Here is a 20,999-nt window from a genome sequence, read left to right on the forward strand (position 1 = left end):
AGGAATTTGTTTTAGTGACAGAAGCTCCACAGTGTAACAGAATGACATTGCACGTATATAATATAGACAGGTAATAATACTTTAATAATAATTTAATAATATATTGGGTATGTATATATTTTAAATGTATGTATATATTTAAAATGTTTTTCTCACGTCTGATTTGACTTAGTGACACTGAACACACCACTCTTTATTGGTCAGGAGAGAAGGAGGATCTAGAAACAGGGAAATAAGCCCGGAGGTCCTTATTGCTCCCATACTGTGTTCTGTTGTGTTGTTTTGTGTAGGAGGGAACTATGCAAACACTGAGCTGAGTTGTGTAGGTCTTAAGCTGTGGATCAACATGTTGATGATGAATCTCATCAGATCATGTAGGCAGGAATCGGATATAACATCGCAGCAGACTGTTGAAGCTCATTAAACTAGAAAAGGACATCTAAAGTGAATCATCATGGACTGTCGTTGTCAGGATCAAACTGGAAACTGAAACCATACAAAACCAACCACATTCTCAGAATAGCCCTGAAATGTCAGGAGCTTGTGTGTGTGCGTTTATGGGAATCTAGCTGCTGCTTCTCGCCTCCTGTTGTTCCGACTCTGCGATGGAAACCATTATGAACAACCAAGACGGAACAAAGTTAGACGAGTGTTTTGAAAGGAACTTTTCAGCTCTAACTGTGGACGATGTGTACGAAATCGCCAAGGTGGTCGGCTCTGATGTGGAGAAGCTCATCGACAGCTATGGCAGAACCAGTGTTGAGGCGCTGGTGCGTAAAATAGTGAAAGTCCTGGAGCTCTTGGAGAGTTTTACAGTCAGCTATCATACACAGAAATCTAAGGAAGAAAATCTACTGAGGGCGTTTGAAACACTACAGGTTCAACAACAGGAGTCGGACAAACTCGTAAGACGCGCGCGCGCGCGCACACACACACACACACACACACACACACACACACACACACACACACACACACACACACAAATTTTGTGACATTTCCCTTTTAAAAATGTTACATGTATCTTATCCAAACATAGCCTTTTAATCCCAAATGCATGTTTACTTCCTATATAAGTGCCCTCCATAGAGTATGACATAATGACACGCTCACTATGGAGGCTGTAACATTCAGTTAGAAGCCATATTGGATTAAACACGCTGTATTGACGGCTAGTTCTTTTGACAAGATGCTAACAAGTTGTCCATTATCCTTATTCAGAAGAATATCTTAAACACAGCATGTTGTTTGTGAGACTATATATTCTCACTAACTCGAACTAAGGCATAAAAGTCTTTTATTTTTAACCCAGAATCCCCAGAGTTGTGAGTTGTTTTAGTCTATTGTGGATTTTAATGTCAAATAGGATCATCCCGAGCAAGCAGTTAGAGATCTCATACACAAAACAAGTCTATTGAGTTCAGAGCCAAGAGAACATAATGTTCAGTTTGTCAGGTCAAACCTACCCCCAAAAACAAGCTAATAGCACAAATGAACACATGCACCTTTTAAATCTCATATACAATTTTAGACCCTGACATGACATGATTATTACATCACTGTCAAATCTATATCACTATTTACTAAATAAAATGCTTTGTGCAAATACTAAATAATGCAGTATTAAACGCAATACTTACTGTAAATTTAACATTTTGTTGTGTTACAAGCCGGAACTGAAATTAGGTTTTTCAATTTCGTTTATCTTCACAAAATGATATCTAGTGTGCTAAATTATTCCCAAACAAAAATGTAAAACGTGTGATTCCATAACTATTCATGTCACTGCTGTCAATGCAGTAAATTAGTTGCTGTCAAAAATGATATAATGAGTTGAATACAGTCAAAGCGTTGAGGTTTTTATCAAGAAACAAGTCTGGGACAATGAATATATCCCATACTTTGAGCATTGTGTAGAGCACAATTAAATCCAATTTCAAAGAAAGGCAAAAAATTAAAAGAGTATGGCACAACCACGACTGAAAAAAGGAGGGCAATAAGCTGAGCAACCATGAGATCAATGGAAAAACGCAGCATGGTGCTACCACCACCATGCTTCACTCTAAGGGCAGTGTAACATCATACTATTCTTTAATTAAATGACTTGCTGTTACTGAAATTCAGCTCAAAGGTGTTCAGCATGGTTAAGGTCAGGGCCGACACATGGACTCTTTTTCTGTACTAAAGACAGAAATATTAATACAAAAAAAAAAACATTTGTGCCCTGAATTCCTACAATCATCATTTACAGTTCTCAATTTTACAGCAGTACTTTAATGTTAGTTTCAATGTGGTTACTGAATATGCTTTAAGTTGAATTATATGAATTGTATTAATTGAATTATTAAATAACAAGTTGGGTATTTAAATTGTGAGCTATGTCTATACATCATGGAAACTGTATAGTACTTTAAATAAAATATAGTACTTTACTTTAAGGTTTATTTCAGGTTATCTCAGTTATTTCAATATTTGATATATTCTCTAACTATTCTGTTTCATTAGCAGTAAATTCATACATGCAGAAAGCATATATGAAAGCACAAATTATAGATGTAGCACTAGTTCATATATAACCCATTTCCACTAGACAATTAAAAATTCTAATGTTGGAAGATTTATACTTTAAACAAATAAACCAAAACATTCAGTGTGATCTGCTGGGTATGTATCTGTATCTAAAATATGTTCATAGTCATAGTTGCTTGAATCTTCTGTCAAGAGTGTGTTCCAGCATTGTGTAATGGTGTGTCTGTGTTTCAACAGGATTGGCAGCAAAAGGAACAGAAATGGAGGCTGGAGCTCGAGACATTGCAAAAGGAAGTGTTACAGCTAAAGGAGGAGAACCAAGAACTGCTGGGTCACCTGCAGAGTTCCCTCTCTAAAGAAGGTGAACTGTACAGAAAACACATCTTCAACACCACACACACACACACACACACACACACACACACCACACACACGTACACACACACACACACACACACACACACACACACACACACACACACACACACACACACACACACACACACACACACACACACTTTTATCAAGCAAGTTATTTATTTAATTACTTGTTTGTAAGCTGTTTGTAAGCATTTTATGAAGTAATTTGCCCCTTAGACGTACATTATACATGAGTTTAGAAAAAACATTTTTGATGTCAGTGATAATCACAAATTAGAATTATCAATGGCTATATCATTCATTCATCTTCAGTGACAGCTTTATCCTGGTCATGGTCTCAGTGGATATGGGACTTATCCCGAGAACACTAGATGTGAAGTGATAATATATCCTGGATGGTACCCCAGTCCATATCAGTGCACAGCAAACACGTTCACACATTTATTTACACCTTACATTATTTCTGTTAACAGTATTTTTTCTTTTCTCCTCAGATCATTCGCAGCGTCAGGAGAGAGAAGTGATGCTCAAACTTAAAGAGGTGGTGGATAAACAGCGTGACGAACTCAGAGCCAAAGTGCAGGAGATATCCAAGATGTCTAAAGAGGTGGAAGCGGTATGGCAATTCAAATGATCATAAACAGATAGCACATTTGACACTCAATTACATGAAAAACCAGATACATTTGTACTTTAGTTCATGTAAGTGACTTTCACTGAATTAAAAGTGAAATTGTGTATTTTGTCCAATTTTCCTGAGCACTCTATGCTGCAAGTCTAGGATCAGTATCTGACTGTTGTAACCACAATATTCCAAACTGAATATAAGGTTAAGCAATGTATATCCACACAGAATGTAGGAGGGATGTTGTAGCCTATGGTTAAGGTGTTGGCCTACCAATTGGAAGGCTGTGAAATTGAATCCCAGGTCCACCAAGCTGCCACTGCTGGGCCCCTGAGCAAGGCCCTTAACCCTCAATTGCTCAGTTATATCAATGAGTTAAAATGTAATTTGTTCTGAATAAGGGTATCTGACAGCTTACTTACTTACCTACCTAACTAACTTAACTTACTTTTACCTACCTAACTGAACACAAATTACCAATACTTACATTAGATTTTCTAAAGCAGGCTTTATGAATTTCAGCTTAAATATATTGTGAAATGTATTTTCTAAAATTGTCTCTTGCTTTTATACTACAGTATACATACCAGTTGATACCAAGAAAGTGATAAGTTTTTACAGTCCACCTGATTTTGGACAGTTTAGCTTGAAGACATGTAATTATTTTAAATTTGACACACCACACACAAAAAAAGCAAACACACAGATGTGAACTACACACAAGTAGCTTTAATGATTTTATCGGCCAGAATATCAAGATAAGCTAGCCAAATCTGAACTTGTTCCATATAAAGTCTGATGAAAAAAAAAGCTCAGTTGGCTCACCCTACCTCAGGAACCAGGGAGTAATGGCTTGTGTGTGGAAGATGGTTGGTATACTGTACACTTCAGATTAGTCCACAGCCAGCAATGTGTTTTAGAAGAATCAGATGATCAAGTCTCATGTTACTGTGCATCTGGCAGAATAACACATACAAACGCTAACAGCTAAACCGCGGCCTGCCCAACCTTCGACAATAGACGAGTCTGAACAAGTTGTCTTCCACACAGATTGTGATTTCCATAAAGTTTGCATTTTCTTTTTGTAAAATATTCTGACATTTGCACCATGTGTTTTTTAGTCTGAATGCAGCATTCATAAAGCACACTATTGTGTGTTACATAGTGTTTTTAAAATATGAACTAATGTAAACATTTCCATTTACAAAGAGGCAGGGAGTAATTTAAAGTTCAATCGTTTAACTTTCAGACTAGCAAAAAAGATCTGGACTTTATCTATGATACTCTTATTGTATCAAATATAGTACAGTTGTTTCTGGATGGTATATTTGTTGATCATGAGCATAAAATAAACGTGCAGGTCTTGTGGTGGTGTGTTTCAGCTTCAGGAGCAGTTGGATCGCTTTATGAAGATGAACGGAGAGCTGAGGAATAAACAGAGCGTGATGCATGCTCAGCTGAAGAGCACAGCAGAAAGGAAGGTAGACCTCGATATTGAGCTGAGTGAGAAAGAGAAAGAGATCGAGCGACTCGTCACACAGCTGGAGAAGGCCAAGGCAAACACTGCTCCTAACCCGGTAAGAACTGGTATGTGTGTTTGCGTGTATGTGTGTGTGTGTGTGAGTGTGTGTGTGTGTGTGTATGTGTGTGTGTGTGAGTGTGTGTGTGTGTGTGTGTGTGTGTGTGTGTGTGTGTGTGTGTGTGTGTGAGGGTGGGTGGAGTCGGGGGTTAGAAAAACACCATGTACGCATCAATGGAGAACTGATTGTGCTCAAGTATTTCTTGTGAAAAAATGAACTTTAAATCAAAAACAGGAAATCCACAGCAATAGCAAAGTGAAAGTACATCTTTCTCACAGGTTTACTTGAGTACGAGTGAAAAGAAATTATTTACACGATTCTAAGAAAACACATATAGATAAAACACATTTTATAAATCAGGTGAATAAATAATTCATTATATCTTCGCACACTTTAAAGTCATATATACTAGAATCACTCCAGGCTGTGATGACTTTAGGGGTTGTTTCAGTGTAAATCATTGCCAAGTCACCAGACATGAATTATTGTCACGTTATAAAATTATTGCCCTGTCATTCTACCACAGACTTCCTGGCTGTGTACAGTGTACATGGTTTCGAACATCATAATCTAACACGATTTCACAACTACTGTTTTTTCAGAACAGTCCACCCATTGACATGACGTATAAGGTGATCATTGACCTGCTGGACCCGAATAGGCCTTGTTTCACCAAGCAAGAAATACGAGACATTTTGTTTGAGAGGAATGAGCTAAAGGCCAATCTCTTCCTCATGCAAGAAGAGCTTGCCTTCTACCAGCGGTGAGAGAGAGACAGAGAGAGAGAGAAAGATGCTAAAACACAAATTCTACAGATCAGAACTTTCATACAGAAATATAAACGTGTTTGTTGACCTAGCTTCAGGTGTATGTGTTATGTAGTTAGTACTTACAGAAAGTACAGACAGAAATGACATCAAATTAGTATTAGTTTCATTTGTTCAATGAACATTTTTTATGTTATTTTATTTGATTTTGTACATTTTTAGTATGTCTAGGTTTACATTTATTTGAACATTAGTAGATATTATCAGTTTTAAGGACAGACCTGTATTCAGGTTTGTGGAATTATTCTTTTTTTCTTAAATAGATAAAATGTATTTAATATATCAGTAATACCCACAAAAAGACATTTAGATATAACAAATGCACCTCATAGTAATTAATATTTTTTTTCAGACACCAGTTTTCACAGTAAACTACCATGTTGTAAAAATGGTGCAAAAAAACAACAACAACAAACCAAAAAAAACAACACATGAACTTTTTTCCCCTCTTTTTACTTCTTAGATTCAATATTTCAAATTTCAGGTTATACAGATATAAGATCCTCATGCATTTGTGATATAAAATCATTTTAATTTAGTATTTTAGGCAGCAGGGAAACTTTTAAGCAGTGAATAGGAACTAAAATATTACTTTATTTACGTGCATGTAAATGTTTTCTGTAGTCAGGTTAAATGTCCATTCCATTATAAATAAATCAGCTCACGTGCCATTGCAAGAAAACTCATCTGTTACACAAGAAAGCCAGAGCAAAAAAAGTGAAGTATGATTGTTTAGACAGACTGATGGAAATACCCGTTCATCCCTGTATAATTTTGCACCTCTTTAAGCAGTCTGCTCACAATAACTGGAATCCTCACATGTATGAAATTACAGAGAGATCCTGAGCGATGAGAGATGTCCTGGATTCTTATTGGAAGCAGTGCGTGGCGCTTTAAAGAAACAGAGGACCGTCATTAAGGCCAAAATGCTTGGGATACCAGAGGATGAATGCAGCAGGTTGAACAGGAATTGAGTCCTGATAAAGTCATTTTGTACCATGTTGTTAATGTGATGTGATACCTAAAATCTGTGTTTGTGTTCTGCAGTGATGAAGAGAAAGGTCCTTTGTTTGAAAAGAAAAAGGATGAAGACTGTCCTGACAGCAAACCTCGAGAATCACGCATCAGAAACTTGTATGTTTTCTGGTACCTTTGATTAACTGTAACACTAACATTTTAATAAGCATTGACATTTGAGTTACTGGTGGAGGAATGTGTTGAGTTCGAGTCCTTATGGAAACTTTGTAGTTTTGAATTAGGAAGTCGTAATTACGACATCAAGGGCCTTTAAGTCACAGGGAAAGGATACACTGGATAAGTATAAGTGGTGTAGAGAATAGATAGATAGATGCATGGATGGATGGATATTTTCATAAGCTCCTTATGTGAATGTCCTAAAGTGAAGAAGCAAACAAAATGTTCTTCCCTCTTTTTTTTTTTTTTAGCTCTATAGGTCATTTCCTCTAAACAAAAGATCTCATTCCTCTTATCTCATGCTGACAGTATGAAAAGTTTTATTTGACAGTTCGCTCATAGGAAATTCCTCTCCCTCTCTTTGACCTCATCACTGATTAAAGTCTTTTGTTTTCTGCCTGCTTTCTCATCTCAGCTTTGGATATCTGAGCCGCTCAGGCAGTGATAGGAGTGGCCATCAGACCAACACTTCTGCATGGGAAATCATCCACGCAGACGAACACGTGCCTGAAGTGGAGAATGGGCCTGGAGGCACTTCATGAGAACCGTGCTCCACCTTTAAGTTTTATCCCATTCACAGCACCACGGAGGAGTGTGGACTAACCAACTAAATCAAAATGTATACACAGAGCTGTACAGCTAAACAATGAGAGCAAATTAGCTAAGAACGACTCAAACACAGACAATAGTAAGATTACATTTAAAAGACATCATGGAAAATGTTTTGGCTGTATGATTGTGTGCTTTTGTGTGAATTTGAACATAATGGATAAGAGAAGAGAGAAAAGATTATACAATAATCTGTAATAATAACTACCTCTGTCTCAGAAATTGTGTTTGTTTATTCAATATAGAAAAGAAAGCACTTGCAATTAGGAAAATTTTGTGTACTGAAATTCTATATTTGTGAACTTTATATGAGTGTAATTTAGTTTGGTGTTAATACGATATACACCTTGAATGTATATGAGGAAACCACATTATGTTATACAAGAGTTTTATGTGTTATATTTTTTTAAAGATTGTATTTTAGTAAGATTTTTAAAGCCAAAGACGTCAGCTTGTGTTAGAAGCATCAGCAATCACCCTGGAATTGTTTTCTGCCAGCAGGGGGCATTACAGAGTTTTATTTACTTTAAGAGTTTTCTTTTTTTTGATGCTTTTTTGTGTTAATTTTTAGTCAATTAACAGGACATTTAGGTTGTACTTTTGAAACAGTTCAGCTTGAAGATGTTATTGTTTTAATGTTAACAACCTTGTTTTTAAGAGTCTGGAATAGTAAAATCCACAATCAAATCTCAATTTTAATTCTTTTAGTTTATGAGACTGAGTTTGAGTGGTTCTGTATTTAACTGAAATAACCTTGAATAAAGATAAATGTATATAAAGGATATGTTTTATTTGTGGGATTTTATATGAAATCATATTATCTAGCATAAAAGAAATCACTGGTAAAGAACCTGCTGTTTATGAGCTAGGTTAAAAAACTGAACATTTTTAAGAAGGCCAAAGATTTTTAGAAAGGTGAGATTTACTGTGTACATCTAAGAGGCTTTATTTGATACCATTAAGAGCTTCTGTTTCCTTTAGGTATGGATATTTCCTTTATTTTTGTATGGAAATGTAAAATACATGCCTTTGCAATATAAATCTGAATTCATTGCACTCTTGTGTTGGAAATTCCTTTTTTATTCTCAACTGTATTCCAATCTTTCCCTGTGTTGACTTGTGATCCTTAGTACATAATGAGAAGAATGACATCTGGTGTGCTCTCCCCCATACAAGTCAAAAAATAAAGACAGCTCCTCTTCCCAGAATTCTAGGTTGTGTCTTTAAACAGGCCAGTGGCTGATTGAATTGGTGGAAGCATGCTTCACTTCCGCAGGAAATGTATAGGGGGGAGAGGAGAAGTTTCCCAGAGCCATGTTTTAGTGCCCGGCCTGGAGCAGACATCCAGAGTAAGGCAGAGGAGCAGCGGTCCAGTACAGGATAGGTGCTACATGGCTGAGCATTAGCCTTGTCCTAAACAAGGCCTGTGTGTGCTGGTGAAGATTGGAGAGTTTAGAGTTATGGAGTGCCTCAACATAGTCCTATCCTGCATGGGAATGCTCTTCCTCTGCTTTCCGGCCTCCACTCAGAAGCTCTCATCAACAGGGAGGAATGTTTGCCTCAGCCCAAGGTACAGGAATACAACCTTGCTAAAATTGTTTATATTTTATCTTGCTATTTTCCTTGTGTCATTTTTATTAAATTAAAGATGTTTACACACCTTAAACCAATTTTCAATGACTGTAAATGAATCCAGATTTCTACATATGTATAATGTATAAGACAGTAACACAAACCTATCTTTCTTTTCTATTATTTATATCATCATTTACATAAAGGTATTACTTATTTGTTCTTATTTGTAAACAGGGACTGGGCACTTGAGTGTTGTTCAGGATGGGCCCAGCAGGGTGATGAGTGCACAATACGTGAGTAAATAAATAACACTACCAGCCTGTTTTATATCATGTCCTTGCTTTAAAAGAAATACTTTGCCCTGTTTGTCTGTTGATGTTGAAACTGTGTGTATACGACTGGGTTTTGGACTTTGGCCTTATGTTTCTCTAGCACTCTGTGAAGGACAGAATGCCTGTGGGGAGAATGAGGTGTGTGTGTCTCCAGGAGTGTGCAGATGTAATCCAGGCTTCTTTGGATTCCAGTGTAGACATAGTAAGTTTTAACTAAATGCAATGCACACTAACTGTCTTTCTTTTTTAAACCAATATAATATTACTGATATTGTCCAATTACTAAAATAAAATATACAATTGTAGATACTAATGTACAATTATATATCTCTATAATTTTGGAGCTCAATAATAATAATAATAATAATAATAATAATAATAATAATAATAATAATAATAATAATAATAATAATAATAATAATACTTGACATAGGAATATTTCTACACTTATAACCTCGGTAAAATAGGAGAATCTTTAAATATGCCTGATCTTCTGACCATCTTCTGACCATTCATTCATTCATTCATTCATTCAAGTAAACACCTTTGATTCATTCAAGTAAACACCACAAATAGATATTGTAGAATTCCATAACTTCTATGAAACATTTCTTTCACATAGATACAACCTAGAATTTCAGTGAGTCTCAGTTTTCATCATTATAGCCATGCCATTGCAATTTATATAGCAGCAGTACATAAGACCTGCAAAATTTACCCTAACTATCTAAACAAATCTGTTTGATTAACATTAGACAAAATTAGCTTAGCACAGATTTCTTTCAAATAAATACTGAGAATATTTATGAAATTGTGACATGAACCAATATGTATAAATATATATCTACCTGAGTAAAGTGAGCCATTTAAAGCAGTAAACCCCTAGAGGATGTGATCTACAGTGTTTTTTTTTTTTTAATGGGTGTGTTCTTAGGCACAGTGCAAAGCAAAGTTTTACTTCTGAGAAAATCACTGTAATCACAGCCTTGTGGCTTATTGCTTTCAGAAAATTATACATCTATATACAACTAATTAATAACTAACAATTAATAACTAAATTGATTAATTATTATTTATTTAGCAATTCTTCTGCCATGCAATGTTGTCTGTTCACCGGAAGCTTTGGTTGCTGAGCAAAGCTGCAAAGATAAGCATTTTATGAAAAATTGGTATTAATGAATTTGTTTTACTAGAACAGTGCTTTAGGAAACAGTTACTTACTCTTTTACCATGGTTGAATCAAACACACTTTAGTCTTAGTTTCATGATGTACAGTACATAGACAAGCTTCAGTAATTCAGCTCATGTTCTGTGCAGCCTGCCCTCCTGACTTCTGGGGCTCAGACTGTCGTGAGCAGTGCCTGTGTCACCCTCATGGCCTGTGTGACCCTGTTACGGGTGCATGCACATGCCTTCCTAACCGCTGGGGCAGTCTGTGCCAGAATAGCTGTACATGTGGACGTCATGGCCGCTGCGACTCTGTTTATGGCAACTGCACTTGCGACGAGGGCTGGTGGAGTTCAACCTGCACCAAAATGTGCCAGTGCCACCTCAAGACCTCCAGCTGTGACCCTGCCACAGGCCACTGCCTCTGCAAAGATGGCTTCTGGGGGCAGAAGTGCAACCAACAATGCAACTGCCATACATCACCTTGCCAACAATATTCAGGCGACTGTGAATGCACAAGTGGCTGGTGGAGACCCAAATGTGATCGACCTTGCATCTGTGATCTGAGCCACAGCAAGTGTGACCCCCGCACAGGAGAGTGTCTATGCCAGCCGGGTTACAAGAGCCCCATCTGTCGTGACCTGTGCAGCCCGGGGTACTATGGCAGTGGCTGCTTGGAGAGGTGACTTTATTAGGGAGTGCATGGGAAAGGCATTCTTTTTCTTTTTTTTCTGATCGATCGATCGATCGATCGATCGATCGATCGATCTATCTATCTATCTATCTATCTATCTATCTATCTATCTATCTATCTATCTATCTATCTATCTATCTATCTATCTATCTATCTATCTATCTGTCTCTCTGTCTCTCTGTCTGTCTGTCTGTCTGCCTGCCTGCCTGCCTGCCTGCCTGCCTGCCTGCATGTCTGTCTGTCTGTCTGTCTGTCTGTCTGTCTGTCTGTCTGCCTGTTTTATCATATGTTTTTTATGTAATGTGCATGTGTGGTGCGTTTGTTATACTGTGTGTTTGTGTACAGATGTGGACATTGTGAAGAAGGCACCCCTTGCTCTAAAATAGACGGCTCCTGCAGCTCCTGCGCACCGGGATGGAATGGCACACGGTGTGATCAGCCCTGTCTATCTGGTTACCATGGCACCCGGTGCCAGGAGCTGTGTCCTCAATGCAGGAATGGGGAACCATGTGATGCAATAACAGGACTGTGTGATCACTGTCAACCTGGCTGGACTGGACCCAGGTATCATTGTGCATCTACGGACCTTCCACCACTAATGGAAGGGTAGAGAAGGACTGACACAATGTACAGTACAGAGCAACAGATGAACTACAGTCAATAATTATTGCATATACCTACAATGTATATATGATAAATATAAAAGCCCATTAATGCTGGTATAAGCTAGATGGTCCTAATAAACTGTCAAATGAAAGTATATTACAATAACTGATCAGAGAGTTGCACTCATAACTGGAAGCTCTGTACAATCATTTTCACTTCCCTTTCAGGTGTGACCAGCCTTGCACAGATGGTACTTTTGGGGACAGCTGCCGTTTCCTGTGCAGGTCTTGCTATCATGGTCGCTGTGATCATGTGACAGGAAGTTGTCTTTGCCAACCTGGCTTTCAGGGTGAGAGGTAAGTTTGCAGAGGAGGATTTGAAAGTGAGTGTTGTTGCTTGAAAACTACAGTGATTTCAGTAGAACTAACTCAAAGGTGTTGCTAATGCAGCTGTAACAGTTCATGTCCGGATAAGATGTATGGAATAAACTGCTCGTCAGTCTGTGACTGTGGAGACGATGCATGCCATCCCGCCACTGGAGATTGTCCCTACAGTATGTCCATAAAACTCTTTTTGGCAGGATAAAACACTGGGGTGTTAAATGGAAAATCTGTACATTATTCAGAAGCATTGTGTGTGTTGTAGGCATTCGGGCAAGGCTTCTAGCAGGACTTCTGATTCCTCTGCTGGTTCTCCTACTTGCCTTGTTGTTTTGCTGCTGCTGTTGTGGAAGTCCAGCTGATGGGAAGGACAGGTTAGAATTTGGAACTGAACATTTAGTATTCATCCTGTCAATGTGGATTCTCTTTAAAACAATCTGTTAAATCACAGTGTGGCAGTAGGAGATGGGAGCATGACAGGTCGAATGAAGCATCATGTCTACACAGTGCTAGCCAACATGAGCTCAGCCATGCCGTGTCTCGCTCTGTGGTCCTCTGGGCTTCCCAGAGTTACAGGTTAGACACTCTCATTATAACCCATTAAAAGAATTTGAAAGCCAGTTTTATAGCAAGGGTTGTCATTTTTTTTAGTTAAAAAGTAAAATTAATTATTATTTTTTTAATTTTGGTTAAATTAATTAAATATTTTGCTAAATAGTTTCCTTTTGCATTGGTTGTATTGGTCCAACAAATAGTCCCTACATTCCAAATAGGTATCAACCTCAAGGCAGTTGTAAAATGTATTCCTTCAAAATGTATTTCTAACTTTAATATGTATCATCAGAAAGGAATTCTGACCCTTAGTATCTAATATAAATGAGATAAATGTGCCTGTAAAACTGTGGTCTACCATTAATTGTGTTTTTGAGGGGTGAGCTTCAAGGTCCAATTATGTACAATATTTTTTTGAATATTTTTAGCTAAAATATTCCAGTACTGATGGTTACATTTTTGCTAACTGTAAAACCTTCACTGAACTGGACCACTGCACATTCTAATCGAGCACGTGTCTAACTGCCTGACTGATAATGTTCTTTGTTGTGCTGCTAGTTTCTCACCATGATCCAGAGCTCACCTTTAACCACAGCTTCATAGAGCCCCCCTCAGGTTGGGTGTCAGACTCTTTTGAGACTGATGAGGACGGAGAGGCTGTGTATTGTGTCCCTCCTCGAGAAGGTACAGAGGCTCTGCTTGTACCATGTTAAGCCCCTGACTTGTGGCACATAGTACCTGTGCATTCAGTTTCCCCCAGAAGAATCACTTGATTAAACAACTAGCTCTCTGCTTTTTACAGACATCCCAGCTGTGGCAGGAGGTGAACTCCAGTTCCAGGAAATGGGCTCGAAGTGTAACTTCTTATCTGAGCCACCAACATTCAGCAGCGAGGACATGTCTCTGGCTTTCGGCATACCAAGGACCTCTAGCATTGCCAAATCTAAGCGGCCCTCTGTATCCTTTGCAGAAGGCACCAAGTTCAGCCCGAAAGAGCGTCGGGGATCAAATCAGGAACTTGCCCGCAAGCCTAAAACTCCATGGGGAGTATTAATGCTCTCCAGCCTCCAGGGGGCACAAGATCACCAAGGGCAAACTGAAAGAGAACCAGAGGAGGCAAGTGATGATGCAAAAGCCTCCTTAGAGGATCAAGCAGCTAACTCCTTACTGGAGGCAGGGACTTATTCAACTGTACCAGACAATAGACGGAACACTCCGTCCAACCCCAATAAGGGCCTACAGCCACAGCCCTCAACTGAGGGGCAAGAGATGGATGAAGGGATGGAGAAGGTGTCCACTGTTTATGTGACTGTTGGCAAACCTTTGCAGGCATCAAAGGCAGACATATGCTCTGAGGGGCCGGTGCAGGCAATGCTCCGCAGGCTGGGAAGCATCCAAAGACAGAGAGAGGAGACAGCACAGCCTAAAAGTAAGGGGGCTGCTGTAGCAAAGCCCCCACGCAGGAAACTGGGGGAACGTGCAAGCTTGTGGGAGCAGGCGGCTGCTTCAGGACAGCCAAATGTTGTCCTTAGGAAGCCCAGCCGTAAAAAACATGCTTCTATTAGCTCTCCATGTACAGTAGGGTCTACAGATTCACTACAGGAGAACAGCGTTCCAAAAAGACCTCTGTCCTCTATACTCAAGAGTGTCCCAGAATGCACACAGGTCTCAGAGAAAGACATGGACACAAGAACAGCCTCTGAATCAGACAATAAGAGTGAAGCTATCTATGAGACAGTGGCTCTACCAGATGAGGTGTCTACTTCATCAGAAGTTATCACTAACGAGACTCTGACAGAGCAAGAGCCCAAATATGAAAATGTTTTTATAAATCACTTATGAGACTGAGTAGTTCATATGCTGATATTTTGAAATTGATTAATGTTCAAAATAAATCTATTTCTCTATTATTGTATACCATAGAAAACAAACTCCCACACTTTCTCCCTACTTGCAGTACTTCTTAGTTTACTGGTTTCTTTTCTCCACTTTGTATGTATTTTAAACTTCTGTTATTTCTCTTTATAAATCTTCCCAAAAATACTTGTCGAATAGTTGTTGGAGTGCTGTTTGGTAATAAAGAGAGATTTCACCATAAGGGTTCACACACTGATAGGTGAATTGATGATTATGAATATTTAATGATTTTGAAGTAATGGATAAACAGAGCTGATTCAAAGATGACTCTGGAATCTTGCAATGTATATTTTTGGAGTCTGAATTTTAGGCACTGCTTATATGTAAAGAATACACAAGAGGTGTTTGAAGAAAACTTTGGTCAGATATATCTGTCATATCAATATATGAATATCAATTATCATCTGGTGCTTAAAAAACTATATGGATAGACACTAATTGTTTGAATTATTTTAATGACAATTGCTTGCCTTAGGTTAAATAAAACGAATATTTCACTGCAGCATAATTACAGATGGACAAACATCTTTACAGCAAATCAAACAAATTAGTAGAGCTTAACGATGAATACACTATGACCATTTTTATACCATCTCTGATAAGAATTTTATGTAATTTAATTTTTCTGTATCATTTTTACAATTACTTAAAATGTGCACATAAATTGGTTCCATTTGGATTTAGAAACTGTTCACAAGCCTACTGAAATTGTACCGATAATATTCTTAAAAGTATGATATTCTTTACATTAATTACATGTCATATAATGGTGCATATTTATTTGTCTCAGCACTACATACAAGAATTTTTGAACAGGATCCATTTTACATTTTAGTGACTTATCTCTTTTCTGCTCCTGGTGTGTCTCTGCAGCCCAGCCAGTATTTGCCTATAGGTCTGGGGTACGAAGGAATGGCAAAGTCAACACGCTTGGTCTGTAAATTGAATCTGTAATACTGATCTGCAGACAAATTGAAACAGAAAGAGAGACTTGTAATACACATGCTGATAAAATTCTATATTAACATTATTTTTTTGTAAAATTTTACACAACAGAATAATTTTAAATAAAAATGTGAACATTTTAAAGTGACAAGAGATCGCTTTGGCTTGTATAAAAAAATCCCCCCCCCCCCAAATTATTTCATGTGAATAAACTTTTTAGCCCACTGTACACAGTATACTGTAGATTTGCCATATAATTGGAAAAAAGCACTGTCTCTGTGCCTTTTATTTATTAATGACTTGTGGCATCAGTGGCATGCTTCGACAGTGGCACAATGAATGTCACTAAGCTGTGTAGTACAACCGTATGCTATGAAGAGAATGGCTTTTGTGCGTATTAGCAATGAGTGTGAATGATCCTACCTGTTAAAAGATGTTGTACATATGTTGTGTACACCATTTTAGAAAGCTGAAAGCTTAAACTCAGTACCTCCTTTAAAGAAGTAGACACTCTGTAGTGGCCTGCTCCAGCGGATTCGGTTGAATGTTGCATCTTCAGAAGGGTTGAATCTGTAGTCATACTCATTGTCATTCTGCTGTTGATTGCCATTCCTGCGTCTGTCCTGATCTTTCCAGTTGTCCTGGCTAAATTCCTGCCCAATGCTAACACCTCTCTCGACTACCATAGTGTCCCACAAAGGAGATCGGTATTGTCTACGCCGCGAGCCCCACTGCTGCTGGCTCCTCTGCTGGTCCCACTGATAGTTCCATAGTTTTTCCTCCTGTTGGTTCCAGTCTTGGTTCCACTGTTGGTTAAGCTGTTGATTCCACTGTTGACTCCGGTGCTGACCCCCTAGTTGATCTTGCCGTCTTCTACTGGGCCGTTGTAAATATCGAGGTGAGACATACAGTCTTCCAGGAAGCACTGCATCCACTGGGGATTTAATACCAATCCAATCTTTACTAATGAATTGATTGGTGCTTTGCTGGCTTTCAACTGTAAAAGGAAACACAACATATTATATTTTGTGTTATGAGCTTTATTTGCTGTTACATGCTAATTCAAAAGCTTACATCCACTGAAGAGCTGACTGAAGTGCTCTGCCCAGCGATCATAATATAAATCTGTATATCTTCTGAAGAGCGCAGAGGGGAAGATCCTGGACATCTGAATGCACTCTTTATGAGATGGCTGGTGCTTAAACTCATACTGATAATAACGGTCACCTAAAGCGGGTAGTTTTTAATAACAGCAACACTGAGTAGAATAATAACATGGCTGTATAACCATAAGTAAGACCGAGAAATGAACTACTCTAACCTTTAAAGAAATAGACCTTCTCTTTTCCATTATGGTTGTGAGCCGGGATGGCAAAGGCAGCATCTAAATACTCCGGGATTGTTTCAAATCCAACAGAAATATCTCTTGGGAAATCTTCATCCAGGACTCCGTTATCAAATCTCCAGTACTTGCTTCCCTATAATGTAGTGCATAACATGAATAATTAATTACAGAAGAACTGTGAATTAATTCAATGCAATTCAGCATCAACTGGGAAAATATATGTATGTAATTAATATTTTTCTTGACTTATAAATTCAAAAAATGGGGCAGAAGGTGTTGAATTATTTTCTATAACAGAAGGTACAGTAACTAGGATTTTCAGCTGTGATTCTCCAAATGAACAGTTTAAGAGATGTGTGTAATTGTTGATATGATGACGTTTTCTGTGAAGAGGCCTAAGGAAGCTCCAGTGTCGATGCTTTAGGCAAAGCTCCTACTTTCCGACAAGAAGACTCTTCACAGTCTTTACAGTATCTTGGAAACATAACATTGTTTTGTATATATTGTTTATGAGTATTATGCAATATTAAATGTAACTTCAAATGGATAAAACATGGATTTCTTTAAAAATAAATCAAAATGGGAAGATATTTTCTGTGGTATAAGGAAAATAAAATATTCAGGAGATGATGTAAATTGAAAATAATCAACTTTGGGCCAATTAACCAAAAAACATTGTTGATTATTTTCCTGTAGCAGAGCAACCTGCCTTGCATTATTCAACCGTCACAGTAATCCATGTTACATTCACAGCATTCGGCAGGCTTCCTTGCCCGAAGTGAATTACATTTATCTCATTAAAACTTTTAAGGTTTAAGAGCCTATCTCAGGGGCCCAGCAGTGGTAGCCTGGTAGTGATAGGATTTGAACTCACAAACTTCGAATTCCACCTATGTACTGCATATTAATACTAGTAACGATTGCCAAAATAATGTTACTTGAAAAGACAGAACCAAATTATACATAAAACTCTTCCTTAGCTTTTTTTCACAGATCATTCAAACTTAGATACAATTGATTTACAGTATTCTTTTTTAACTAAATGACAAATATATTTATGTTGAATCTCACTTCTCTGTAATATTTTATGTTATTTGTAGATTTCAGGACTCCAAACCTTGAAGATGTATGTTTTTCCTTGGCAGTTTATGCGCGTAAATGCTGCATCTATTGGACCTTTTATCCCCCAATATTCCTCAATGAGTTTAGGATAACCTGGCAACACTGCCTTTTCATCTAGTTCAAAGAAATACTTTCCTGTTAAAACACAAAAAAGTAGTCATATAAAACTGCAAGGATAAAAAAGCAAAAAACTAGAATAGAATCTGAACAGATCAATGTTAACAACTATAATTAAAGAGCAATAATCAACAACAAAATCAACAACATTGGGTTGACTTTTGATTTTGTGTGTGAAACAATGAGCTGATTTGGATCACTCACCCCTGAAGGCATAAAGTGAGCCATTTTTGAGTTGCATGAAGGAATTAAATGGTCTCCTGCTGCACACCTCAGCATCGGGGTCTGAGATTGGTGTAGCTGTAGTTAATGAAGTTAGGTTCTCGGCACTGTGCGTAGGTTCCACGGACGTGCTGTTCTCCTCATCCTCGGGGAAAGATGGGAAAGTGTCTCCACGAGCTGGAGGTGTACAAGAATTATACTTCTATAGTCCTTTATTCCATTCCAAACTAAAATAAACAGCCCTTTTAGAAAATAAGAACAAAAAGAAAAAAAAGAAATAATGATTCAACTCTTACTTAAATTGTCACATAGTGACTCATAATCAGTGCAGCAGCTCCTGTAGTACTTGCATAAAGAGTCACACTGGCATTGTTTGGTTGCATCAAAGCCGCTATCGCATCGCTCAACGCAAGACTCTAACACAAACAGACAGAACAGACCAGAATATGAATATAGGATTGTTTAAACCATATTCAGCCATTTACTGGACACTATACCAACCCATGGCTTCAGATCAACAAACTGTAAATGTGTAAACTGAGTTTTACCCACATTACTCAACCTCAATAGCATGGTTATATATGACTCCCAAAAACGGGTCGGCACGAGGCAGAGAATCCCTGGATGAAATACCAGCCCACTGCAGTGCACATTCTCACACAAACTCAGGCACACACTACGAACAATTTAGAGATGCCAACCAACACTGCATGTCTTTGGACTGGGAAGGAAACTTTAAGGAAAACATTAAGGCACAGTGAGAACATGCGTATATATACATATATATATATACGCATGTTCTCCCTGTGCCTTCAAGTGTTTTATAAAATACAAAAAATAAAAATATATATAGTTCTCTCTCTCTCTCTCTCTCTCTCTCTCTCTCTCTCTCTCTCTCTCTCTCTCTCACACTCTCACTCTCAAACTCCATATATATATATATATATCTTATTTGTTATTACTGGACTATAATTTAAAGGAAAATCAGAATTACATAAAAGTATATTTGTCTCTAAATTGATCTAAAAGTTATTTGCATTGTATTGTGGATTCAGAGGATGTTTTACAGTTTTTCTGACCCTAGCTTGATCTACAATGAGTTAAAAGATCACTGAAATATTGAATTACACATTGAACAGCATTTTAGAAGCAATGTGATATTGAACAGGCTTGAAGTGTAATAAAAATGAACATACCCTCTGCGGTTTGGCTGGTTTGCAGCAGTGTCAGAAGCAGGCAATACAGCTCAGGCTTCATGTCTGTCACACTGACAGAGTAACACTTACACTGAGGGATTGGGGGAAATGAGGCCGACTGATCAGTGCACTCAGACGTAACTCGTCTTGTTTGCTTGACCCGTTAGAATGAGTTCAGTACAACTAATCATTAAACAGAGATAGACAGTGACTTACACTTCAAAAGGAAAAAAAAAGTTAATATTTTAAATGTAAATGAAAGAAGGTGCCTTTGTAAAGACTATTAGATGGACAGTGTTGCTCTAGACTCTATATTGACTACTTATTTGGATTAGATTCTGCCTCAGATGTAAGACTAAATGATTTAATGTAAAAACATTGAGCATTATAAAGAATTGAATAAAGGAGACATTTCACATTTCACTTCTGTAATTGTAGCTTAGTGTAGTAGATAGAGAATAAAACACAACGGGACATGTTGACATAGGAAAATGAATGAAAAATAGGATTTTACAATGACACTATATCCTTTTATACCAGAACAAAGTGTCGACAGATCATATCATGTTATTTATTCATTTGTTAATTGGATGTTGTTGAAATAGTTAGTTCCAGATATTGCTTCTGGTGTAACAGCTACAGTATTATAAGTCATTCTAGCTTACTTGTAATGCCTTTTTAAGTTAAACCTGAAAAAATGGCCTCGTCATGCTTACTGCAAATCCCACTGTACTGAGGACTTGCCTGTGTCAGTAAACAGAATTCTGTAACAAAGTGCTGTAACAAAGTGCTGACAATGGAGTCACTTTTAATGCTAAATAAACTTCACAGTTCCAATTATCAACAATTACACGTACAACGTTACACATTTTTACTGTCAATGGTGTGTTTTACAATAAAAACAATAATGTGAGGATTAGCTGTTAGCACGTAGGAGTTTTATTTCCACTTCTGCTCTGTGTGTGCAGACTTTTCATGTTCTCCCCATGCTTCTGGAGTCTCCTCTGTTTATTCTGGTTTCCTTCCCCAGTCCGGCCCTAGCTCGAGGTTCCTTGCGATAAGTGGTACAGAAAATGGTTTATAA

The 20,999-nt window shown here is 37.8% G+C and overlaps 3 protein-coding genes across 3 annotated transcripts; 2 read left to right on the forward strand and 1 right to left on the reverse strand.

The window, feature by feature from the left end:
• Positions 1–214: 214 nt before the first annotated feature.
• Positions 215–8,801, forward strand: LOC113643114 (Rab interacting lysosomal protein). Its single transcript, XM_027147182.2, has 8 exons — positions 215–905; positions 2,767–2,890; positions 3,405–3,526; positions 4,918–5,112; positions 5,718–5,878; positions 6,778–6,900; positions 6,990–7,076; positions 7,552–8,801. The coding sequence occupies exons 1-8, from the start codon at positions 606–608 to the stop codon at positions 7,676–7,678; spliced, it is 1,239 nt and encodes a 412-aa protein (XP_027002983.1). The 5' UTR covers positions 215–605; the 3' UTR covers positions 7,679–8,801.
• A 145-nt stretch (positions 8,802–8,946) lies between these two features.
• On the forward strand, positions 8,947–15,160 carry scarf1 (scavenger receptor class F, member 1). The gene is made up of 11 exons (XM_027147158.2): positions 8,947–9,315; positions 9,555–9,613; positions 9,753–9,854; positions 10,970–11,501; positions 11,859–12,077; positions 12,347–12,475; positions 12,569–12,672; positions 12,765–12,873; positions 12,951–13,075; positions 13,610–13,735; positions 13,854–15,160. Exons 1-11 carry the CDS (start codon positions 9,206–9,208, stop codon positions 14,891–14,893), a joined length of 2,655 nt encoding a protein of 884 aa, XP_027002959.2. The 5' UTR covers positions 8,947–9,205; the 3' UTR covers positions 14,894–15,160.
• Positions 15,161–15,406: 246 nt separating this feature from the next.
• Positions 15,407–20,069, reverse strand: vtna (vitronectin a). Its single transcript, XM_027147170.2, has 8 exons — positions 19,916–20,069; positions 19,016–19,135; positions 18,702–18,896; positions 18,376–18,515; positions 17,235–17,391; positions 16,988–17,140; positions 16,404–16,910; positions 15,407–15,929 (listed from the first exon to the last, which is right to left on the reverse strand). The coding sequence occupies exons 1-8, from the start codon at positions 19,974–19,976 to the stop codon at positions 15,808–15,810; spliced, it is 1,455 nt and encodes a 484-aa protein (XP_027002971.1). The 5' UTR covers positions 19,977–20,069; the 3' UTR covers positions 15,407–15,807.
• Positions 20,070–20,999: the final 930 nt, after the last annotated feature.

The sequence above is a fragment of the Tachysurus fulvidraco genome, chromosome 11, assembly GCF_022655615.1.
Source record: "Tachysurus fulvidraco isolate hzauxx_2018 chromosome 11, HZAU_PFXX_2.0, whole genome shotgun sequence".
NCBI lineage: Eukaryota > Metazoa > Chordata > Actinopteri > Siluriformes > Bagridae > Tachysurus > Tachysurus fulvidraco.